We start from the raw sequence: 26,504 nt of genomic DNA, 5'->3' as shown, positions 1-26,504 counted from the left end.
TACAGGCAATCCACCCTAACCTGAAGAGCTTTAGACTGTGGGAGGAAACCCACACAGGGGCAGGGGCAGGGACAGGGACAGGGACTACCCACAAACTCCACATTGGCAGCTGCCTGAGGGTGGAATTGAACCTGGGTCCTTAGTGCTAACCACTGAGCCACCACACCCACCCCTACATTGTCCACTTCTGGATGGATCTTTCTGCCCAGCTACAATCAACAGACAGTTTTGACGGGGGTGGGGGGGGGGGGGGGGGGGGGGGGGCATTCACCAGGACACTACTACAAGGAAGAACAAGGGCATTTTCCTCAGTGTCCTGATGGATACCAACATCACCAAAAGCTAACACACTTCGTTGTTTCAGCGAGCTTGCCGTGCACAAGCATGTCAGCTGCAAAACGCTTTGAGGTACTCCACAACCACAGAATGTATTTTTACAAGTTATTATTTGTACATGGGATATGGACATCATTACAGTGCTGCCATGTGACCCTTGAATTGAGTGGGTCGTTCGGGTCATTTCTGAAGAGGCAGCCATATTGCTTTGGGTCTGGCATTGCATACAGGTCAGACTGGGTAAGGGCAGTAGGAACTGCAGATGCTGGAGAATCTGAGATAACACGGTGTAGAGCTGGATGAACACAGCAGGCCAAGCAGAATCAGAGGAGTCAGGTCAGGACCCTTCTTCAGAACTAGGGAAGGGCGCTCCGAAAGGGGAGGGGCACCCCCTCCATTTCTGAAGAAGGGTCCCAACCCGAAACGTCAGCCTTCGTGCTCCTCTGATGCCGCCTGGCCTGCTGTGTTCATCCACCTCGACAGCCTGGGTAAGGATAGCAGGTTTCCTTCACTGGAAGAGATGGGCTTTTAAAAACAAACAACAAATAGTCACCATTAGGCTGGCTTCCAGGACCAGACTTGACTCAAATTCCAATCTCACGGTTAGCCAATGGCGGGATTTGAACCCATATCATAGGCCTGAGAGAACCCTAGCACAGCAACATTGCCACTACACCATCAGCTCTCTCTCTCAAAAGCTTGTCTGAAGTAGTCATTAAAGGTTAAAAACCTTTGCAAACATTGGTTTCTGAGTGTCCTGAGGCGCTCCCTCTGGCACTACTAGATTGAGCCAGGGTCTTACTGGCTCCTTGCTTGAATTGGGTAATGAAAATCCTCCAATCAAGAGGTGTTAGCTTTCACCCTGCTATTGCCCCTCGCCAATCAGCCAAGGAAGGGACAGCAATTATTTTCATAAAGAGCATCATTCCAAACAGCACACTCTTTTCTTGTTGTCACTTTCAAGCCTCCAACCCTCACCCAAACTCCCACTTCTCAGCAAATAATTGATGAAGCACCAGGGGAGATGAGAGGGAGAACTACACATTTATTTTCCTACGCAATGAGTGAAAAAAACTATACATTATTTTTCACTCAACGAGTGAGCAGCATTTGGAACACACCTGCCTGACAGCGGAAGCAGGCTTGAGCGTCTTTTGAAAAGAAATTGGATAAATGTTTGATACGAAAATAACTTGCAAGGATATGAGGAAAGATTTGGGTGGGTGGAGCTCTCTGGGTTACTCCTTGAGTTCGCCAGTATAGGCTTGAAGGGCTGAAAGGCCTCCTTCTGCAATTCTATAACAATTTCAGCGTGACCTGTCTCAGTGCCACTCAAATTGTTGACAAATCCGTTACATATTTCAGCAGTTAAAGGTTTTATTTTTCACATTTCTAATCATCACAGTTTCTCTCTACATTCGCTCTATGTATTATTTGATTAGATTATGGTCTTACACGTGAGAGCGAGTCAGGGAAGAAATCCCAGTTGCTTTTGGTGAATACAGGGCGTGGCTTTGCCTTGCTCGCAGAGCTGGCTGGATTTTGTTCAGACATTTTGTCACTACACTAGGTACTACTCACCATAACAGACCAGAGAGTATAAATTCTAAACGGGTTAGAATAACATCGCTTCATTGGAGGCTCCACTGATGATGTTACCTAGCATGGTGACGAATCTAAACGAGAACAAGCCAGCTCGGCAAGCGAGTCAACAATCTCCGCCACAACCCGAGCTACAGATCTTTGCCAAAACTTTGAGATAGTAGGAACTGCAGATACTGGAGAATCTGAGATAACAAGGTTTGGAGCTGGAGGAACACAGCAGGCCAGGCAGCATCAGAGGACTAGGAAAGCTGACGTTTCGGGCCTAGACCCTTCTTCAGAAATGGAAGGGGGCTCCCCTTCCCCTTTTGGAGCCCGCTTCCCCAATTCTGAAGAAGGGGCCTGACCCGAAACGCCAGCTTTCCTGCTCCTCTGAAGCTGCCTGGCCTACTGTGTTCCTCCAGCTCTACACCTTGTTACCTTTGCCAAAACTTTAAATGGTGTTGCCCTCGCGGAAGTAGCAAGAAGGGAAAAGAATGGAATGTTGTGAACCAGGTGAGAAACTTGCCCGTCCCTCACTAACTCCGCAATTAAGATCCATGTTGGACAGTCCAATGGAAGCTTGACTTGTCTCCGGTTAGGGCCCTGAAATGGTCAATTTGTGTCCTCATGTAACCATTTACCTGACTCGCTTGCCTCTCTGGGTGGGTGAGAAAGGTGGCTAATGATGATCATAAACCCATTGCCAATTTTTGGAAAAATCTTATCTGGATCACTACTGCCCTTTAGGGAAAGAAATCTGTCCTTAACTGGCCTGCCCTACACGTAACTCCAGACCCACAGCAATGTGGTTGACTCTTAACTGTCCTCTGGGCAATCAGAGATGGGCAATAAATGCTGCCTGGCCAGTGACGTCCTACATCCCGTGAATGAATTTAAAATAAAATCAGAGGCATTGATGCAACAGGAGGGCTACCTCTGAAAGCTACACCCTTGATCTCCTTTCTCCATGCAACTGGGTACTTATCTTCTCATTCCTGGAGCCCTTCAGGAGGCAGCCTGGACCGATGGGCCTTAGGATTCAAACGCTATTGGGTCTCATAGGCCAACAGCTTCTGGTAGCCCTGGGTGACGCTCCAGGGACCTGGATTCAAAACCCAGGGGGCAGATAGTGGAATTTGAATTCAATTAACAGAAGTCTGAAATGATGACCATGAAACCACTGGTGTTCAAGCCAGAGGGCAGTGAGCCTGTGTAAGTCTCTGCCACTGACAACGGGTGAGGCCAAAACACTGAATGTTTTCAAGAAGGAGTTAGATACAGTTCTTAAGGCTAAAGGGATCAAAGGGTGTGGTACTGAGGGTGGCACAGTGGCTCAGTGGTTAGTACTGCCGACTAATCTTTTATCCCCCCCCTTTATTCATTCACGGGATGCAGACATCGCTGGCTGGGGCAGCATTTATTGTCCATCCCTAATTGCCCAGAGGGCAGTTAAGAGTCAAGCACATTGCTATGGGTCTGGAGTCACATGCAGGCCAGACCAAGTCAGGATGGCAGCTTCCTTCCCTAAAGGACTTTAGTGAACCAGACGGATTTTCCCCCAACAATCGACAATAGATTCACTGTTATCATTAGATTCTTAGTTCCAGATATTTTATTGAACTCAAATCCCACTATCTGCTGTGGTGGGATTGGAACCCCAGTCCCCAGAACGTTACCTGGGTCTCTGAATTAACAGTCCAGCGATAATACCACCAGGCCGTTACTTCCCCTGTGTTACCTGGAAATCAGCAGGAAGTTTCCTTCCCTGTTTGACGTGATGCCACGGGGTTTGGAGTCAATGCTGAGTATTCCGAAGGGAACTCCCTCCTGACTGTACACCACTGTGCTGTCATCAGACATATCCAGACAGGGTGATGGTGCTGTCTAGGGCGTTGTGTACAAGGTATGAGTCCACAAGTACGACTGTGCCAGGCTGTTGCTTCACCAGTCTGTGAGACAGCTCTCCCAATGTTGGCAGTAGCCGCCAGATGTCCGTCAGGAGGGATTTGCAGAGCCAGCAGGGCCATGTCGGCATTTCAGACAACAACAGAAACTGCTGGAGAAACTCAGCAGGCCTGGCAACATCCGTGGAGGGAGAGCAGGTTTAACATTTTGAGTCCAGTCATCTGATCATCAGGAGTTCTGACAAAGTCTCACTGGACTCGCAACACTACCTGTGCTTTCTCTCAGCAGAGGCTGCTAGACCTGCTGAGTTTCTCCAATAATTTCTGTTCCGGCTTTCCAGCATTCATAGCTCATTGTTTCGTTTCTGTGTCTGCATTTCCAGTGCCCAGGTCAATGCCAGGTGGTCCATTTGGTTTTGTTCTTTATTTTCTTTTAGGAGATGGTACACCTGCTTGGCTTGACAGCCTATTTGAGAGCCAACCATGTTGCTGTGGATCTTTTTTTGCTTCTATTCATTTGTGGGATGTGGGTGTTACTACCTAGGGCCCAGCATTTATTGCCCATCCCTAGTTGCCCCCTTGAGAAGGGGGCTGCCTTCTTGACACCCCCTTGCAGCCTACCTGCGGTGGGTTGACCCACAATGCACTTTGGGAGGGAATTCCAAGATTTTGACCCAGCGACTGAAGTAATGGCGATGTGTTTCTGATACATAAGTCACACGAAGACCAAACTAAGGAAGGAAGACAGATTTCCTTCCTTGGAACCATAGAAAATAGCAACACTTTTTTTTGGAAACACAGAAAATAGGAACAGTATTTGGTATGCCTTAGAGCCTCCCCCACCATTCAATATAATCATGGCTGATCATCCAGAATCCCTGCTCTAAACAGCATCTATCCCTGTAACCCCACATTTCCCTTGGCTAACCAACCCAGCCCGCACATCCCTGGGCACTATGGGCACTATAGCACGGCCAATCCACCCATTGCTGCTCATCTTTGGACTGTGGGAGGAAACCGGAGCACCTGGAGGAAACCCACGCATTCACGGGGAGAACGTGCAAACTCCACACAGACAGTCGCCCGAGGCCGGAATCGAACCCCGGTCCCTGGCTGAAAAGGAGATGATTGTCATTGTTGGAGGTCAGTCATCACATCTCTGCAGGAGTTCCTCAAGGTAGTGTCCTAGGCCCAAGCATCTTCAGCTGATTCATCAATGATCTTCCTTTCATTGTAAGGTCAGAAGTGGGGATGTTCACCTATGATTGCACAATGTTCAGCACCAACCTCCAATCCTCAGATACTGAAGCAATCAATGTTCAATATTTTTCTCATTCACAGTTTGTGGGCATCATTAGCTAGGCCATCATTTATTACCCATCCCTAATTGCTCAGAGGGCATTAAGTTTCAACCACATTGCTGTGGGTCTGGAGTCACATGTAGGCCAGACCAGGTAAGGATGGCAGTTTCCTTCTCTGAAGGACATTAGTGATAACAAGGTGTAGAGCTGGATGAACACAGCAGGCCAAGCAGCATCAGAGGAGCAGGAAAGCTGACGTTTTGGGCCCAGACCCTTCATCAGAAATGGGGGAGGGGATAGGGGCTCTGAAATAAACAGGGAGAGAGGGGGAGGCGGATTGAAGATGGACAGTGGAGTAGATAGATGGAGAGGATACAGACGCGCCAAAGAGGTGGGCATGGAGCTAGTAAAGGTGAATGTAGGTGGGGAGGTAGGGAGGAGATAGGTCAGTCCGGGGAGGGTAGACAGGTCAAGGGGTCAGGATGAGGTTAGTAGGTAGGAGATGGGTGTGCGGCTTGAGGGGGGAGGAGGGGATAGGTGGGAAGAAGGACAGGTTAGGCAGGCGGGGACGAGCTGGGCTGGTTTTGGGATGCAGTCGGGGGAGGGGAGATTTTGAAGCTTGTGAAGTCCACATTGATACCATTGGGCTGAAGGGTTCCCAAGTGAAATGTGAGTTGCTGTTCCTGCAACCTTCGGGTGGCATCATTGCAGCAACCAGCTGGGTTTTTCCAACAATCGACAATGGTTTCATGGTCATCATTAGATTGTTAATTCTAGATATTTATTTAATTCAAATTAGACCATCTACCAGGATGGCAGGATTTGAACCCAGGAACAAAAACAAAGTTGCTGGGAAAGCTCAGCAGGTCTGGCAGCATCTGTGGTGGAGAAAAAGAGTTAACGTTTCAGGTCTGGTGATCCTTCCTCAGTTGAGGAAGGGTCACCGGACCCGAAACGTTAACTCTTTTTTCTCCTCCACAGATGCTGCCAGATCTGCTGAGCTTTCCCAGCAACTTTGTTTTTGTTCCTGATTTACAGCATCCGCAGTTCTTTTGGTTCTTATTTAGGATTTGAATCCAGGTGCTCAGAGCATTAGTACAGTCTCCAGATAAATAGTTTAGTGTTAATACCAGGGTGCAGCCAGACCTGGACTTAATATCCAAGTTAATTTGACAAAGTGCAAGCAACATTTGCACCAGATATAACGCACAAAGGAAATTTCTTGCTCAAACATCAGCAACGCAGAGAATAAAAAAACTATCCACATCCTTGGAATTCCCATCTGTTAATGTTCTGTTTGTTTTGCCTCAAAATTAAATCATCATTCCAGTTTTTACTGCTTTAGCACTACTCCTATACACAATGCGAATAACATTCCCTTCCACTTCAGTCATTTCACAGTGACTTTTCTAACTCTTCCCTTTTTATGCTGATTTCTCAGTGACACATGTTTATAGGAGTAAAGAGTAACATTCAGCTGCCAAGAAATGAGAGTTCAGGAAAATCCTGGCAGTATTCCTCCTCTGTGCTATTTTCATCCAAAAATAGGATTGAATTCTCCCTGGCCAATGGCCAGATTTTAAAACAAATTCAAGGGCTGTTTGAAAATGCTCCTTGTGCAGATAAAACAAAAGAACTTCTGCCAATGTTCTACTTGAGGTGAATCCATCTGCTTCATGTACCACTGAAGGAACAGACAAAGGAAAAAGGAAGCATAGTTCCTTTGTGTATTGACTGTATTTCATAAAAACCTTCCACTGAAGTCAGCCTCTATGAGGTCCTGCCTTATCATCAGCTCAAACTGACAGTATGACAACATGGCTCTGATAGAGATCGATAAATGTCAACCTAATGGTCACCATCATTTGATAGTGAGCCATACAGCTCAGGAAGAAGGCAAACTTCATCCTTGGATCCAAACTGGTTACCCGCGAAGAAACTGCCACTGGTGACATCAAGGACAGATTCCCTGTCAAGTCCTACATCTGACCAACACTGGATAAGGGCTGTGGAAGTAAAGGTTCCAAAATATTCTTCGAATGAAGAGCAGGGACGTTATCCCCCAGATTCCTGACCAATATTTATCCTTTAACCATTAAATCAGCAGCAGATGACCCAACCGTTAGCACACTGCCACCAGCCATATTTCCTTCATTCCAACAGTAACTCCATTCCAAAAGAATCAGGAGTTGCCATAGTCTCTCATTATAGAATGAGGATTGGTGGCCAGTTTAACCTGAGGGTCATCATGCCTCTGGAGAGGGGCAAGACTGAGAAATTCATTGTGGCCTCTGCCAGAGTGGGAACTGAACCCAAACTGTTGTTATCACAAAACGGCGTTAACCTACTACTACACTTCTTAGTGTATTGACTGTACTTCATAAAAACCCCTTCATCAAAGTCAACCTAACGGTCAGCATGATTTAGTACTGAGCCATGCATTTCAGGAATTAGCTCTAAGAAGCTTTACAACATCCTCAGGTCAATCAGTAGAAATACTGAGCTTTCTGTTCTATTTTATGCCTCCTAGCTAAATTATGACTTGTGACTTATTGTTCATCACAGAATTACAGAAGTGTTGTGGTGCAATAAGAGGCCATTTGGCCCAATATGTTATCCTCGCCTGGCACTAATTTTCTGCTTTCCCCCCCATACCCTTATACATGATTTTTATCTATATACTGATCCAATGCCCCTCCTGAAAGCCTCGACTGAACTGGCCTCCAGGCTGTGAATTCCACACCCTCCGAGTGAAAATGTTTTTGCCCATCTTGCATTTACTGCCTTTATGGAACCACTTCAAAACAAAGCCCTCTCGTTCTTTTATGAGCAGGAACATCTTCTCCTGATCTAGTCCACCCAGCCCACTCCTGATTCTGGAAACCTCAATCAGGTTCTTCTTTACCAGAGACGGTCTACATATGATTATCTGCACCTTGGAACAATCAGATCATTTTTCAAAAAATACGCCAATGCATTAACCTGGAACACCTTTAGTTTCAAAAGGGTTTATTTCTGAAGTGTAAAGAGTGAAAGCTTTTTATAGTTTTTCCACAGTAAGTGGATATACTCATCACCCACCCAATAACACAAAATACTGTAATCCACTGCTACTTAACTTCATGTCAGCACAGAGTATTAAGGCACCTGTAACCTGTACAGCTACAGTAACAGCTAAGCAGCTGATCACAGTTTTACTGGGGGCCTAAAGGTATTAAGGCTGCATGGAGCGTAACAAACCATAAGGTCTTATTCTCAAGCTGCAGTTGTGTTTGGTTAGTGAGCCCTCCACAGCTGGCCCACACACTCCTCAGCGAGAGCCAAGTTGCTGAAGGCCTGCAGGGTCCTGAGGAGCTCTACCCTGACTGCAGGAGCGGGCAAAACAAAGGGTGGCGATAATGGTTGATCAGGGCGGCACTGCCTTCGGAGCTGATTGGGGACACGGCATCTGCCACCCCGGAAAGGCGAGTGGATAAAACGCCAATGGGCAGGTATGGTAAGGAAGGCAATACTTTCTGAAACAGGATTTGCTTCGCCAAAGGCAGGAGTGGGACTCACGGAAACACAGAAGATAGGAGCACGAGGAGGCCATTCGGCCCTTTCGAGCCTGCTCCACCATTCTCCAAACTCATGGCTGGTTTTCCAACTCAGTCGCCTAATCCTGCTTTCTCCCCATAACCTCTGATCTCACTTGCCCCAAGTGCTCTATCCAGTCACCTCTTGAATACATTCAATGTTTTGGCATCAACTATTTCCTGTGGTAATGAATTTTGCAGGTTCACCACTCTTTGGGTGAAGAAATGTCCCCTCATCTCCATCCTACATCGTCTACCCCAAATGCTCACACTATGACCCATGGTTCTGGACACACCCACCATCGGGTACATTCTCCCTGCATCTACCCTGAGTAGTCCTGTTAGAATTATATAACTCTCTATGAGATTCTCCCCCTCATTCGCTTGAACTCCAGTGAAAACAAGTCCACCCCAGTCAATCTCTCCTCATAGGTCAGACCCGCCATCCCCCTGGTAAACATCTGCTGAACCCCGAGAGAGAGAGAGAGCATCTGGGAAAGGGGCCAGTCTCCTGAACCTACCACCCCCCAACCTCCTCACAACAAAAGGCTGCGGCAGTCAGATGGAAATCTTGCCTTCAGTGCTTAAGAAATGACAACGAACCAGACAATTGCAATCGAAGATACACTCACAGGGAGGAAAAGGGAGCTTTTGTAAATTTATTCATTCATGGGAGGAGGGCGTCACCAGCTAGGCCAGCATTTGTACCCCATCCCTAATTTAGGGGGTCAACCACAGTCTGGAGTCACATGGAGGCCAGGCCAGGTAAGGATGGCAGTTTCTTTCCCTAAAGGGCATTAGTGAACCAGATGGGTTTTTCCCAACAATTGACAATGGATTCACAGTCATCATTAGACTCTTAATTCCAGATTGTTTTTAAAACTGAGTTCAAATTCCACCATCTGCCATGGCAAGATTTGAACCTAGGTTCCCAGAGCTTTACCGCGGTCTTGAGATTAACAGTCCAGCGATAACACCACTAGGCCATCACCTTCCCCAGAGCAGCAACGTTCTTCAGCTTTACAGCTCTGCAAGGTATGTCAAAAGGCATATGCTGGTCTGTAGAGCCAGTGCAAGCATGTTGGGCTGAATGGCCTCATTCTGCACTGTAGCAATTCTGTAAAAACTGGTGTAAACATCTTAGCTACTGACTCCGGTAAAAATTTGTTCCCTGTGGAAAACATTCAGGATGTTTATATCGAGTAATGGGAAAGTACAGCAGTAATTGTACTGCAGGAAGTTTAGTTTTGCTTAATGGAATTGTGTCATAGAATCACAGAGGGACACAGCACGGCACAGACCCTTCAATCCAACCAGTCCATACCAACTAAGCTCCCAAACTAAATTAGTACTCCCCCGCACTTGGCCCATATCGCTCCAAACATTTCTTATTCATGAGGAAGGATCACTGGACCCGAAACGTTAGCTCTGTTTTCTCCTTCACAGATGCTGCCAGACATGCTGAGCTTTTCCAGCAACTTTGCTTTTATTTCTTATTCATGTCTTATTCAAATGTCTTTTAAACGTTGTCATTGTACCCACATCTACCAATACCTCTGGAAGTTCAATCCACCCACACAAACCACTCTGTGTGCTAAAAAGAAACTGCCCCTCATGCGCTTTTTCAAACCTTTCTCCCCCCCATCTCAGGGAGCGTTGAACTCCCCCACCCAGGGGAAAATACACCTGTCATTCGCCTTATGATTCCCTCATGATTTTATAAACCTCTGTAAGGTCACGCCTCAACCTACTACACTCCAGTGAAAAAGTCCCAGCCCATCAGGCCTCTCCTTATAACTCAAACCCTCCGTTCCCAGCAACGTCCTGGTAAATCTTTTCTGAACCCTCTCCAGCTTCATAATTTTTTTAATTCATTCACAGGATGAGAGCATCACTGGCCAGGCAGCATTCACTGCCCATCCCCAGACAGCAGTCAAGAGCCAACCACATTGCTGTGGGTCTGGAGTCACATGTAGGCCAGACCAGGTAAGGATGGCAGATTTCCTTCCCTAAAGGACATTAGTGAACCAGATGGGTTTTTCCCAACAATTGACAATGGATTCACAGTCATCATCAGTCTCTTCATTCCAGATGTTTAAAACTGAATTTAAACTCCACCATCTGCCATGGCAGGATTTGAACCCAGGTCACCAGAGCTTTACCTGGGTCACTGGAGTAACAGTCCAGCGATAACACCACTAGGCCATTGCCACTCCCTGAGAGAGGCAGCTCTTCAGCTTTACAGCTGCGCATAATATTATTCCTGATGTGGTTACTCTATGAGGAAACACTGAACAGGTTCTGAGAAGGGTCACCGCAACCAAAGCATGGATTTTTTTTCTTCACAGATACTGTCAGGCCTGCTGAGCTTTTCCAGTAACTCTGTTTTTGTTCCTGAACAGGTTGGGCCTGCACTTGCTGACATTGAAAAGTCAGGCAATTGAAGGATCGAGGAATCTGAAGGAATTGGGAAGGATTGGTGCTGAGAGGATGTTTCCTTCTCATGGGGTGTCTAGAACTAAGTATCAAACCATGGGGTCTCCTATTTGAGACTGAAATCAGGATGAATTGCTCCCCTTACCGATTGAGATTCTCTCTCCCAGCAAACGGTAGAGATTGGGTCTTCGAGTATATTTAAGGATGTGTTTGGAAAGACCTTTGGCTGACAAGGGAGTTGAGTTATGAGGGGCAGGTGGGAGAATGGATTCGAGGCCATGAACTGGTTGTCTACTGCTACAGGAATGAGGGGCCAAATGGTCTCCCCCTAATTCTTACATCCTTATGTTAACCAATAGGACCAATGTGAATGATCAGTTGGATAAGCTTGTTGTGGGCTCTGGGTGTAATTGGGCGTGTTCTTGAACATCACATGGTTCAGGTTCATGTGCTGTGCAAGCAACGTGAGATTCTGAGTGCGTACGACACTCTCTTCTTGACCAAATCAGTGCGGAGGCTGTCATTTATTGAGATTTTAACAGGGATTGTTAATTACTTTAGCTTAGGTCAGTTTAGGGCTGTCGAAACAGTAATGTCATAAGAACAAGGTAGCCAGAGAGATGTTAATCACAGATTCCCTTCAGTGCAAAAAGAGGCCATTCTGCCCTTCATGTCTGCAGTGACCTTCAAAGGTCATCCACCCAGACTGAGTCCCTCCTACCTGAGCCCTGTATTTATTACAGTGAAGCCACCCACCCTGCAAGCTGTGGGCAATTTAGTACGGCTAACCTACCTACCTCATCACTGGATTGTGGGAGGAAGCTGGAGCACCTGGAGGAAATCCACGCAGACAGAGGGAGAACGTGCAAACTCCACACAGACAGTTGCTTGAGGGTGGAATTGAACCTGGGTCCCTGGCATGAGGAAGGCAGCAAGGCTAACCACTGTGCCACCATGCCACCCCTTGCTAATAACCCTGCCTGCACTAATTCCTAGGCACATTTGGCAGAATGAACCCTGGTAACATTAATTGCTAATAATCGATTTTATCTATGGATACATCCCAACATCGCAGATAGAGTTGAAATATCCCCCTTTATCAGGGCTCAACAATTTGCACTCCATGGGAAACAGTCACTCATCTGTGGCTCTCCTCTGGTTGGCCGTAGGGTGGATATCTACCCTTGGGGCCTGCTGAAACAGGAGGGTCAGTGAGAGGTCCCCTCCCAGTTTGACAGTTTGAAGAGGAAATCCTCATTATATGCTTTGTCATTAGACAGGAACGGTTGCTGGCTATTTAACCAGAGAATCGGGCATCGCAGATGACACTGCGTCAGCATTCAGCTGACAGGAGATCAAACCCATGATGTCGGTGTCAATCTACATCGCAAACCTGTCAACCAGCTGAGTGAGCCAACCAAGCCACCGGGTGAAAGCTGCAGTAACAATCATGGTGGGTATGTGTGATGGAGGACACTTTGAAATGGACGTGCCCTCCCTTTAAATTGTTTTTAATACCTCAAGCCACAACTAGACCCAGTAACGTCACTTTCAGTCTTTAATAAACTTAAAAAGCGACCCACGGCTTTGTCCTTTTACATAGTGGCCTTGGGAAGGTGCTGTCAAAGCTGCAGTGGCAAGCTGCTGCACCTTGTATTAGAATAAACTGACAGCACTGTGTACCAGGGCGCCAACGCTGAAGGTGATAAATGGGCTGTGAATCACGGGGGCCACTGCTTCCAGCACCGTGTTGTGCTTATTGAGTGCTGTTGTCTCATCCAAACGATTGGGGGAAGCAGTATTCCATCATTCTCCTGCCTTATACCTTGCAGATGGTGAAGAGGCGCCGGGGAGACAGAAGGTGAGCTTGTCATCACGGGTTTCCCAGCCTCTGGCCACAGTATTTATATGGATGGACTAGTCCTTGTTCTAACAGGACCAGCAAGATGTTGACACTGGGGGGAATTCACAGGTGGAAATGCCCATTTAAAATCAATGATGGCACTGGCACTTGTGTGGCACTCCATGTTACCCACTTGTCAGTTATCAGACCAATCCTGACTGTTGCTCAGGATGTGCTGTACGTTTGAGGAGTTGAAACAGGCACTGAACAGAGTGCAATCATCAGCGAACACTTCTGACCTCATGATGGAGGGGAGGTCATTGATGGAGCAGATGAAGGTGGTTGGGCCTGGGACCCTAACCTGAGGAGCTCCAGTAGAGAAGTCCTGGAGCTGGGATGACTGACCTCCAGCAATCACAACCAGCTTCCTATGTGCTCGGTCTAACTACACTCAATCATGAAGAAAACGGTGCTCACTATGATGGTCACGTTGGAGACAATCAGCCAGCATCTATCCATCAAGAGCACAGAAAGTAAATATATCGAGAAAAACAGATAATTGCCATTAGTCACTTTACACACTTTACATACGTCAAAGAATTCAAATTAGTACGAACTTACAGGTGAAGAGGTGAAGGCACAAAATGGGGGACCAGAAGAGAGAAGTTTTGGCAGGCTCTATGTGACAGAATTGTCTACTTTTGCAAGTAGTTTGGCAAATTTCAAACCGCGGTATTGTTTTTGACATTCCAAGGAGATCACCCTGACTCTGGCACAAAAGAAAACAGGTTTGCAAAATGTCAAACATGACAGTTCCACAGGTAGCTGGGGAAAGTTAGTACTGTTCTGCCTGGAGAAGAGAAGGAGATTTGGCCAAGGTATTCAAAATCACGAGTGGTCTGGACAGAATGGATAATGGTGAAGATGTGTGCATTTGGCAGAAGAATTCAGAACCAAACCCTTGATTTATCGGTAAAACAAGCAAGCGAGTATTCTTCAAACCAGCTTTGGAAAGTGATGCTTGAGGATATCATGGGGGCAGCTCCAACTGCAAACCTTCAAAAGGGAACTGGGTAACTATCCGAAGGCAAACAATAACAGTGCAACAACAAAAATGGTAGTGGAGTGGGAACTTGCGAGCTGGTCCTGCAGAGAACCAACATGAACTTAATGGGTCGAATGGCCTCTACCTGCAGGACTGCTGGAAACAAAGCTAGAACCTGAAGCCTTGCAGATGAAAAGATTAGATTCGAATGCAAAACTGTCAAGGCACAATGCTGCTACCAAACTGAATACCAATTTTGGCTGCAAGTGAACACTTCAAAGCAGAGCAGACATTAAAATCTCTACCCAAGTGTGCACAATATCATCTTAGATTCAAACGAAGCTTTCACCTTCCGTACAGGGTCTGAGCATAGTAAAATAGATTGTAAAATTATCCTGTAAATGTTAATTTTTTTTAAAAAATCATAAAACTCTTGGAATTTACCAATGTGCTCAAAGTCAATGGTACACAGTTAGACATCATCTGCAAATGCACACTTTTCCCAAAATGATATCTTCAGCTGCCTTTCTCTAGTTTCAATGGCATGCACGTATTTGGAATGGATTACTTCCTTCTGTCTGCTTGGCTAAGATATTGTCTTCCTACAGAGAACACAGCAATGATAACCTCTTCTGTCCATGACCAGGTACAAGGGGAGAGGACTGACAGCAAAGGACATATCTGCAAGGTCAGATCCAGGAAGGAAACAAGTGAGGGGCAATTGCTGGTCCTATTAACTATAAAACCATGAGGGGATTGGTAGGGTGAATAATTAAGGTCTTTACTCGCAGAGTAGGGAAGCCCAAAACTAGAGGGGCATAGGTTTAAGGTGAGTGGAGATATAAAAGAGATGTAAGGAGCAACTTTTTCACACAGAGGGTGGTGCGTGTATGGAAATGAGCTGCCAGAGGAAGTGGTGGAGGCTGGTACAATTACAACATTTTAAAAGGCATCAGGGTGGGTACATGAATAGGAAGGGTTTAGATTAGTGTGAAAACAGGCCCTTTGGCCCAACAAGTCCACACCGCCCCTTGCAGCATTCCCCCCCACCGCGCACCCCCCCCCCCCCCCCCCCCCCCCCCCCCAATACCCACACATCCCGAACACTATGGGCAATTTAGCATGGCCGATCCACCTAGCCTGCACATCTTTGGACTGTGGGAGGAAACCGGAGCACCTAGAGGAAACCCACGCAGACACGGGGAGAATGTGCAAACTCCACAAAGACATTCGCCCGAGGGTGGGATCGAACCCGGGTCCCCGGTGCTGTGAGGCTGACAAATGGGACTAGGTTTATTTAGAATACTTCAACATTGTGGATGGGCTGGACCATGCTGTACAAGTCTTGGACTTTATGACCCCCTAAGTGGACCCTCCATTGATTTGTCTGGACATGAGCGAAATACTTGGGGGGGGGGGGGTTCATCAGAAGAACACGTCAAAAGAAGACAGATATGCCAGAACTTAGTCAATGAGGACACACATCTGTTAATCACACGCCCGTGGTCTAAGTCTAGCCTGAGACTCACAGCTTGACATGACTTGTTTGCTTAATGCTAATTACACCACTGGCAGAGTGGGCATTTGAGCCAGCACTTAGCATGGATTTATCATTATTTCTTTATTCTCTACTCTATAAAAGCACAAGACACTCTCATGGCCTATTTTTTTTTCCACTCTGAGTTTCTAGGAACGGCAGAGCTGTGCTCCAATCTGATCAAGTCAAACCGGAAAGTGCTGGGGTTAGGCGGGGTGGGAGAGAGCAGAGTTACAGGCCCTGCTATACTGGAGCAGGTGGACTGTTCAGATTCACAACCGGCCTGTCAAAGAAGAGGCAGGGACAGCTCATAATGTAACGCGGGAGTGAAGGTCAGACATGGGGATTATGGGGTGGCTGTATGGGATGTTTCAGGCCTGGCCATGCAACCTTGTTTCTTTCTCCTGATCCAACACGGCAGGTGACATACTGCTAGTGTGTTATGACCATTTTGATCTGCTCATGGAATGTGGGCATTGCTGTCTGGACAGCATTTACAGCTTGTCCTTAATTGCCCAGGGGACAGCTAAGAGACAACCACACTGCAGAGGGTCTGGAGTCACATGTAGGCCAGACCAGATAAGAACAGCAGTTTGCTTCCCTACAGGGCATTAGTGACCCAGGTGGGTTTTACCTGACAATGGATTAAGGGCCATCATTAAACTCTTAATTTCAGATTCTGTACTGAATTCAAATTCCACCATCTGCCATGGCAGGATTTGAACCTGGGTGCTCAGAATATTACTGGGGTCTCTGGATTAATAGTCCAGCAATAATACCACCAGGCCATTGCCTCCTACAGCTCTGATAGCCCAAAGTTGCACAATTAAATTCCCAGACCTAGGCAGATTACACACATCATCGACCCATGTACAGTGGTGCAGCAGTGTGTATTGTTCACACAATGATCACAGCAACCCGTCAATGCTCCTTTAACAACATCCCTGAAACCCTTCACCACTTAGACAGTGCACCGCAATCTGCACATCCTGCACGAGGTCACTCACTTGACATCACTGACTTAGAATATCTCTGCTCCTTCACTGTCGCTGGGCTCACTGGAGAACATGTGCGCAGGAAAGCCAGACTTACAATTAGCACGTGCTGTCGTAATGTACCAAGTGCAAATGAGCCAGGAGTTTTTTTTCTCCACATGATTTCCACACAATGTAATGGCTCAATCTGGGCAGAATCACAGCAAGTGGTGCAAGAAGAATTTTCAAACCTGAGTCATGTCTGGTAATTATACATTAACTGTGTTAAATTGTGAGCAGGTGCTGGGCTATAATTTGTGCCCCATGTAAGGGCTCTTGTGGTGGTCGGGGCTGGTAGAATTACAACATTTAAAAGGCATCTGGATGGGTATATGAAAAGGAAGGGTTCTGAGGGAAATAGGAGAAGCTGGTGACGCTGGAGAATCTGAGACAAAACAGTGTGAAGCTGGATGAACACAGCAGGCCAAGCAGCATCAGCGGAACAGGAAAGCTGACATTTCGGGTCGACCCGAAATGTCAGGTTTCCTGCTCCTCTGATGCTGCTTGGCCTGCTGTGTTCATCCTGCTTCACTCCGTGTTATCTAGGGTTTAGAGGGAAATGGGCAAATGCTGGCAAATGGGACCAGAGTAATTTATGATAGAGGGCTAGCGTAGACAAGGTAGACCGAAGGGTCTGTTTCCATGCTGTACAACTCTGAAGTTCTACCTTCTCCTGAGGTGTGTAATAACATCTCTGAACAGACAAAAGAAAATGCTTGTGCCATATGAACGGAGTAAAAATGGTTCAGAGATAATAGGAACTGCAGATGCTGGAGAATCCAAGGTAACAAGGAGTAGAGCTGGACGAACACAGCAGGCCAGGCAGCATCTTTCTGAAGAAGGGTCTAGGCTCAAAACGTCAGCCTTCCTGCTCCTCTGATGCTGCGTTCATCCAGCTCTACACTTTGTTATCTCAGACTAAAACTGGTGGCTGGGTTAGAAGGTGTAATGTGTAACTCTGTAAATAAATATTCGCAAAAACTGATTCCAGTACTATCCTTCAATACTTGGTTTTATGGAGTACAAGTGGGTCCTTAAACTAGGAAACACCTGCATCTTCTGAGCTAGTTCAATCTGAACCAATCCTCACCTGAAAGTAGATGGGTGCCCACCCCCTGACACTGGAAAGACCTGGTTATTGCAGTTATTTCGAGGGAGCACCAAGTTCCCAGTTGCACAAGCTTTGTGGTCACATCAAGCCAGCATGAATCACCAGGCCAGGAGCCAATGGAAGGCCCACGGCTCTCCTGCAGAAATCATCAAAAAAGGTGCGAATGACGTTTCACTGGCGCGAGCCAGAACGTGCTGGGCTTTCTTCCCCATTGGGAATGCCTGTCAATTCGCTATCGCTCCAAGATGGCTTCATGCCTTTGTGCCCAACTTAACGTGACTTATTCGCAACACAGAGGTTTTGTATGCTTTGCATGTCCATGCTATACTTTTACTGCTGTGGCACATTAATCAACAGTCATATGAGAACCCAAGGCAGTATCCTGAACTGGGGGCGCTCATTTTGGTTAGAATCATGGCAGAACGGACTGCAGTTCTAGTTGTGTGACAGTAAAGACACCCCCTCCCCCCGTTTCATGACCAGGCAAAAACCGAAAGAACTGTGGGGATGCTGTAAACCAGAAACTAAAACAGAAGTTGCTGGAAAAACTCAGCAGGTCTGGCAGCATCTGTGAAGTAAAAGAATCGGAGTTAACATTTCAAGACCCTGGTTCTGAGGAAGGGTCACCGGACCTGAAACGTTAACTCTGCCTTTTCTCTTCACAGATGCTGCCAGACCTGCTGAGCTTTTCCAGCAACTTCTGTTTTTGTTTCGCAGGCAGACGTTCAGTGACCACTAGCATTATTGTGTTGTTGTATCTTTGCATTCCGCTTGAATCTGTCCAAACTGACACCTGAACAAAGCACAAAGTCTCCCAATGTTTAATTTCCATTCCCTCTCTCCGTAGCTTCAAGCACAGATGTATAACATTTCATTCCTATTATGCAAAAATCCTGATCCATTCATTGGATTCCAAATGCTGAATTCTCATTCTGCCATCGGCCCCATCCAAGAAAAACATTTATTTGCAAATGCAAGTGTGTCTTTGCTCAGCTGTACTGTTGAAACTCATAAAAAATGTCTGTTTTTTATTGGGAGTCATATCCTTACAAAGGCTGCACTGTACACACTAATGTTTTCTATCAGCCTATCTCCAGACCCTGCGGCTTTGCTCGTAAAGGATATAAGCCACTGATTTTATTTCTGTTTCGTTACAATAGTGAGTCATTCAACCTCACAGTCAATGTCAGCACATGTGTAGATTGTAATTAACTTGGGCACTGTAATTATATCGTCTTTCGAGACCCAGCAGCTTGTCTAAGAATTACAAAGTGATAAGCAAACTGCAAATTGTGAATGTCAGGGGTGTGCTCGGATACTCTCCACTTACCTCCTGGTTGAGCAACACACCAATTCACGCAGGATGAAGCTGCTCACCCGCTCAGTGAACCACCCCTCACCTTAACCATCCACTCCTTCCACCACAGAACCTCAGTCGCAGCATTGTCTACAAGATACACCGCGGCTCCACGGTCAGCACCTCCAAAACTCATAACTCTGACAAACTGGAGCCAGTCGCACGTTCTCCTCCATGCCACACATCCTCTGTTGCCCAAGACCGCAAGAAGTTACAGAGATGTGAACACAGCCTAGTCCATCACAAAAACCAGCCTTCCATCCACATCTACACTTCCCACTGCCTGGGGAATGCAGCCAACACAATTAAAGACCCTTCCCATCCTCTTCCATCAGGCAGAAGACACAAAAGTTTGAGAACATGTACCAACAGATTTAAGAACAGCTTCTTCCCCACTATTATCAGACTTATGAATGGACCTCATGGTTTCAGAATTGATTTTTCTCTGCACCTTCTCTGTAGCTGTAACACTACATTCTGCCTTCTGTGCTATTATCCTGATGTACTTACGTAAGGTATGATTTGTCTGGTTAGCACGCAAAACAATACTTTTCACTGTATCTCAGTACATTTGACAATAATAAATCAAATAAAATCAATATTGCTGTTCCTTCTTAATCACTAGGTCATCCCTCCCCCAACTCCCAAGCAGCAGTGGGCCTACACCACACGGATTACAGCAGTTCCACCATCTTTTCAAGGGGCAAAATCAGAAACCACGTGATCCCAGGTTACAGTCCTACAGGTTTATTTGAAATCACAAGCTTTTGGGTTCGTCAGGTTTCGTGTGACTTCTGACTTTGTCCACTCCAGTCCAACACTGGCACCTCTACTTGGTGACTTCTCATAGGCCAGTGATGCCCACATGCCAAGAAATAACTGAAAAATCACGAACAGTGGTTGAAAAGGTTGGGTCTTCATCCATTTAAATTTAGATGAATGAGAGATGGCCTCATTTAAACGTTTAGGGTTCCAAAGAGACAGAATAGATCCTGGGGGGCTGTTTCTTCTTGTAGGAGAGACGAGACTTGGAGAGCACAGTCTATTAATAAGAGGATCATTTTTAAGAAATTACTTTTCCATCAGAAGGTGGTAAAGCCATGGAATTCTCTCACCCAGAAAACAGTTGGGTTATTGAACTTATTCAAGGCTATTTTTGACAGATATTTGACCAATGTGGGAGGATTCTGAGGGGTCAGTAGTAAAATGGAGCTGGGATTAAAACCACCATTGAATGGCGCAGCAGGTCTGATGGGCTGAAGGACCTACTCCTGCACCTAAGCCCCACATCAGACACTTTTCTCTCAAAGCATCATCAATAAAAGCACCAACAAATTACAAACATGGCTGGATTTTTCGCAATGCACTTTCCCTTTCGTCTTTTGGTTCTCAAAATCTTCCATAAAATTTGTTTCAATTTGATTTAAATCTAACATTTCAATCAAACAGCTGAGAAAAATGGAGAAAATCTTTACCGGCCTACCCATCTTGCCCCTCTTCCCTGCTTCTCCTGGTATTCCCTGTAAAATTAGAGAAGAGAACATGCACGTTAGGCCACAGCAATGCAGTAAGTTTAACTCAGCAGAATTTTAAAATGTAGAAGGTTATTATTGTGTGGTTACAAAGTGTCATAGACAGGCACATGCCTTCAGTTTTCTTTGGATAGATACGATAGCAGTGCAGAGCATCACAGGCAGAGTGCGCTCTATGATCAGATTCTCAGATTCCAATTTCCGACAAACCTGTAGCACTTGGCTACTTTTGAAACTAATGTCAAAAATCCGCTATTGTCCTAAGCAAAAGCTGTAAGTCATGCTTAACAGCCACTTCCGTTGCCTTTTGAATGCAACAAAACACCTCAACTCACTTCTTAACAGCAATCCAAAACACAGCGTGACACTGAGTTGCAGGAGCAGAGATTACAGTCGATAACCAAAATGTTGGTTTTAATAATTTTCGGAATGGAGGATTTTAAGATAAATAGGCAAACGTTGTAGGGTTACTGAAGGCTTGGTCACCAAAAGTGGAACAGCAAATACCGGGAACCTCTTGTGAAGGAGTGCTGGTATCTCAGGGAATGTTTCTTAAATTAAATGCACTGCAAAATATGTGCAAATTCATCGCAATAATTTCGTCACGATAACCTGCAATAGATGCAGCACTGTAGTCGATAATGACAGCTCAATTCGGGCTCCTGTGGCACTGCGGTAGTGTCCATACCTCTGGACCAGGAGGCTCCTGGTTCAAGTTGCGCCTGCTCCAGAGGTGTGCAGTAACATTTCTGAATAAGCTGATTAGGAAAGTATCAATGGTTCAATGAATTAATTTGTCTGCAAGTATGAGCAGATTACTCTATAGTGAGATACTAATATTAACCCATTCCCATCACGGTCTGTGCTTCGTTAATGAAGACAGCAGAACATTGACACTAAAGTCAAAACACACATGACGAATTAAGCAACAAACATATGCTTTAATGAGAAATGTGTCATTTTAAACCATGAATACTGGATAAAACCTAACAATATCACATCTGTAAGCACACCAGTCAAATGTTGGTATCATATTTAAGAATCTTCTGCTGATCCAAAAGAATTCCTTAGTTTATCTTTCCAGTAAACTCCTAGAATGTCAAATATAACAGTCGCCAGATGTACGCTCTTTAAGAACAATAAAGACAAGTTATGCTTCCATGAGGACAAGAACTTGGAAACAAGCCAAACTGCACTGGCTCACTGATTCCTTCAGTACACTAATTTACAATGTCCATTTGAAATGCCTTACTGACACGCTTATATAGCTGTAAACAGTCTCTTGAAGTGAGTTGAAAATTGGAAATTGTTTGCTCTGTTTTAGATCAGTCATAGCTTGAGAGTTAGAGGGAAGAGACGGAGGCCATTCAGCCCATGTTCAAGCGCCCGTTCACCAGTATTCTACAGCTTTCGGTCCAACCAGTCCATGCTGACCACGTTCCCAAACAAAACTAGTCCCACCTGCCTGCTCCTGGCCCAAATCCCTCCAAACCGTTCCTGTTTGTGCACTTATCGAAGTGCCTTTGAAATGTTGTAACAATGCCCACATCCACCGCTTCTTTGGGAAGTTCATTCCACACACAAACCACACTTTGTGTAAAAAAAAACGCTGCCCTCATACCTTTTCCAAATTCTCCTCTCACCTTAAAAATATGCCCCCTGGTCTTGAGGAGATAACAAGAACTTCAGATGGTGGAGTCAGCGTTGATACAGTGTGGAGCTAGAGGAACACAGCAGGTCCCAAGATGCAGCGTTCCACTCCCAGACTTCCCAGATGTGCTCCTACTTCAAGGACCACAACTTTACTCCCTCCTTTCGTAGGGAACACTCTCTCCGCAATTCCCGTGTTCGCTCCACACTCCCCACCAGGCCCACCACCTCTGGCACCTTTCCCTGCAACTGTAGGAAGTGCTACACCTGCCCCTACACCTCCCCCTTCACCTCCAAACAAGGCACTAAACCTTCTGTATCCAACAGGGATTCATCTGACATCCGCCAACCTGGTCTATTGTATCCATTGCACCCGATGTTACCTCCTCGACATCAGTGAGACCAAATGCAGACTCAGCGACAGATTTGTATAGCATCTGCGCTCTGTACGCAATAATCAACACCTTCCAGTCGCTAACCATTTTAACTCCCCCTCCCACTCCCTCGGTGACATGTCCATCCTGGGTCTCCTCCAGTGCCACAACAATGCCACAAGGAGGATCAACACCTCATATTATGCCTCGGGAACCTACAGTCCAAAGGCCTAAATGTAGAATTCACCAGTTTCAAAATCCCCCACACCCTGGCTTCATCCCATGTCCAACCCTCCCTCTTATGCCCGACTCCTTGACCTGGCATTACCTGTCCATCTCTTTCACCATCTATCCACCCCTCCCATCCCACTGACCAATCCCAAATAACCCCTATCTGCATCCACCTATCACCACCCCACCTACCTTCTCCCAGCCCCACCCCTCTTCCCTCTATTTATTTCCAGCTCCCATCCACCTCCATAGACCTGGCGAAGGGTCTAGGCCCAAAACATAGACTCTCCTGTTCCTCTGCTGCGGCCTGGCCTGCTGTGATCCCCCTACGCTTAGAGACCCCCATTCTTGGGAAAAAGGCACCTACCGCTATACCTCATGATTTTATAAAACTCTATAAGGTCACTCCCCAACCTCCTATGCTCCACTGAAACAAGTCCTAGTCTGGTAACCTTCTGTAAATCTTTTCTGAACCCTCTCCAACTTGATAATATCCTTCCTCTAACAGGGCGACCAGAACTGGACACAGTACTTCAGAATGGGCTCACCAATGTCCTGTACAATCTCAACATGACCTCCCAACTCTTATACTCAAAGGACTGGGCAGTGAAGACAAGCATGCTAAATGCATTTTTAACCATCCTGTCTATATGTCACGCAAACATCAGAGAATTATCTACCTTAGGTCCATCTGTTCTACAACATTACCCAAGACCCTGCAATTTATTGTATATGCCCTGCCTCTGTTTCTGTACAGTGCTGACTGACCTGCAACCTAATTCCAATTAGGTGCTGAAACTACTCTGGTCCAGAACTCACAGCAATGATTTCGATGATCTGGACGCTGGAATAAAAAATAAAAGTTCTAACTTTGCAGTCGATACCGATCGGTGGGGATTGTCAATACTGAGATGAATATAACTAAACTTTCAGATTCAGCAAATAATTGGCAAATAAAACCTGAAACATATAAATGGGAGGCAGTGCAGTCTAGTAGGAAATAAAATGCAGTCACTTGTTACTTAGAAGGTCTGCATTTAGGTTGGGTAGATGGATCACAGTGGACAAATATATTGAGTCACTAAAGGACATAGTACAGCTCAGCAGGTCTATGAAGCTGATTGACCATAGGATTTCTCTTTCTCTTGAGAGGAATAGAACAGAAAAGCAGAGAAGCTAAGCTAAACTTGCATCACTCATATATACAAATATAACATTGACACAGACACTTGCAGAGGGTCTGCGGAAGATTTCGGAGGATGATACTAGATATGTGTGGGTTTACAAATCTGGAAAGGGTCGACAGGTTAGTCCTCATCTCAGCAAAAAACAATGCCGATAGGGTGACCTATTTAAAATAATGAAAGGCTCTGATCGAGTGGACACAAAGGGAATGTTTCCCATGAGGGGAAGAGGATAATGATAGGCTGTCTGTAAAAGCAAGATATGCAACAATGAAATCAGATCAAACTTCTCCATCCAAACAGTGGTAAGGATGTGGAATCAGCTACCACTGAATGAATGAATGAATAAACGAATGAATGACCTTTATTGTCACGTACATCGAGGAAGAAACATGTGAAAAGTAGTTTTTTTTCTGGGAGTGGCTGCACTCAATATCGAAGACACATTTAAAGGGAAGCTAGACGATGAGGTAAGGGAGGAGGGAATAGAGGGTTACAGTGGCAAATTTGGGTTGGGAAAGATGGGATGAGGCTCGAGTGGTGCATAAACACCAGCATGGATTGGTTGGGTTGAATGGCCTGTTTCTGGGCCATAAATCTTACTTGTTCTTACTGACTTACAGCCACAGGGAGTAGGTCACACTCATCTAGGGACAGGGCCTGTTTGCCTGAGTTAGCAAACGCAGCCAGCTCTCAGCTCAGCTGCTGGAGAAGCCCTCGCTGGGTAAGAAATAGGTCATACTTCTTGGAAGGATGGAAGGATCTTGCTGTTAGCCGTCTTTGTCCCAATGAAATCCATCTGATCCGCACCGTCACCAGCCAGTGAGAGGCAGAAAGAGATCTGTGGCAGGTTGAACCTGTTCTCGCAATGGGACAATGGTTCCAAACAGTATTTTGTTCATCAAAAGATCACCAAGCAAATGTTAAAAGGGACAGGGCTCAAGGAATCTGTTAGGGACTCCAGGGAATGTGTGCACATTGTGTGCCCAAATGGGACCATAAGGAACTTCAGATGATGAGGATGTTGTTGTAGGAGGAGGCCAATGGAGTGGTGGGGGGGGGGGGGGGGGGGGGCGGGGGGGGGTGGTTGGAGTTTTCTGGTGACCACACTTGCAGGCTTTAGGCTGGGGCGGGGGACAGTGGTCTCACTGCCCTTGAAGGTTGGTGTGTGTAGGGCCTGGTTTCCGGGCTCCAGATGTCAAGGGGGAAACAGGGTGAGGATATTTATTCCACAGAGGATACCAGGTCATCAATTCAGGAAGCCTGCAATTCCTGAGGGATCGGGCATCTTAGTAATGGGAAATTGGAGCTACGTTAGGATAATCACAGTGGAGAATGCAGGCATTAGGAGCCAGACGGACAAGGCCTTAAGGCCTTCTTGAAGGCTGGGTAAAGGACATCTCCTTGCACTCACTCAAGGTGGTGAGTAACAGACTGCGACTGACCATCAGGCAGCAAGGACACCCCATTCCCATGTTGACGAGCCAGATCCATATGATGTTTCTGGGACTGACCTGCAGTCTTAACTGAGCAAATGGAGGCCCCAGTTGCTATTCTACCTGCTGGCAAAATGTTTCCTTCCGAACTTCAAAGGAGAAGGTCCAACTGGGAGGATGCAGTGCCCAATTCCTTACTTACCATCTTCAGGAATTGGTCAACTGGAAAATGGTGGTGGGCGGGTGGGCTCATAAAAATGGAGGCAGCTGAGTAACTTTGCCAGTGACCATTAGCTCACCAAATATTACAAAGAAGCACAGGGGCATCCTAGGCTCGGTCTCCCACTCGCTATTTGGGGTATGAGGCCAGTTGAGTGTCTGAGGGAACAAAAGTAGCCAACATACAGGCAAATCCCTTAAAATTCAAGGTACCTGGTCATCCTGCCAGCTGATCCTGGAAAGCTTAGTGGCCTTACTTGTCACAGACCTGCTCCATTTCCTGATGACCAGGTCCTTGTTGGACAACTGCCAGGAGACTACATTTATCATCCACCACTCACAACGTCCCATCCCGTCTGGAATGGGATTTAACAGAGGCCTGGGGATTACTACAGTTGGCCTCATCTTGCAGCTCAGACCAGTAATCACTCACCATAACCCTCCTGGGCCACTAATCACAACCTTTATAGAGCAACAATTAACAGTGTGGAAAGAGGCCTTTTAGCCCATTGAATCCACACCAAAGAACATTCCACCTCGAGCTACTCCTCTGCCCCCACATTCCCCCTGGCTAACCACCCAGCCTGCACACTAAGGACAATTTAAGCATGGCCAATCCACCCTAACCTACGCAACGGGGCAGCAGTGGTTAGCACTGCCACCTCACAGTGGCAGGGGCCCGGGTTCAGTTCCACCCTCGGGTGACTGTCTGTGCAGAGTTTGCTCATTGCCCCTCGTGTCTGCATGGGTTTCCTCCCACAGTCCAAAGCTGAGCAAGCTAGGGGCTTTGGTCATGCTAAATTGCACTTAGTGTT

At 46.3% G+C, this 26,504-nt stretch overlaps 1 protein-coding gene across 3 annotated transcripts in view; it reads right to left on the bottom strand.

Annotated features, from left to right (window-relative positions):
* The window catches only part of col27a1b (collagen, type XXVII, alpha 1b), a 660,800-nt gene that overhangs the window by 346,020 nt on the left and 288,276 nt on the right, over positions 1–26,504 (bottom strand). For all 3 annotated transcript variants that reach the window (XM_048559048.2, XM_059638229.1, XM_048559047.2), the window contains exon 12: positions 20,539–20,583. In XM_048559048.2, coding sequence (XP_048415005.2) covers positions 20,539–20,583 — 45 coding nt within the window. The remainder of the gene's footprint in view (positions 1–20,538; positions 20,584–26,504) is intronic.

The sequence above is a fragment of the Stegostoma tigrinum genome, chromosome 29 (assembly GCF_030684315.1).
Source record: "Stegostoma tigrinum isolate sSteTig4 chromosome 29, sSteTig4.hap1, whole genome shotgun sequence".
NCBI classification, from domain to species: Eukaryota; Metazoa; Chordata; class Chondrichthyes; order Orectolobiformes; family Stegostomatidae; genus Stegostoma; species Stegostoma tigrinum.
This window is presented reverse-complemented; position numbering and strand designations above follow the sequence as displayed.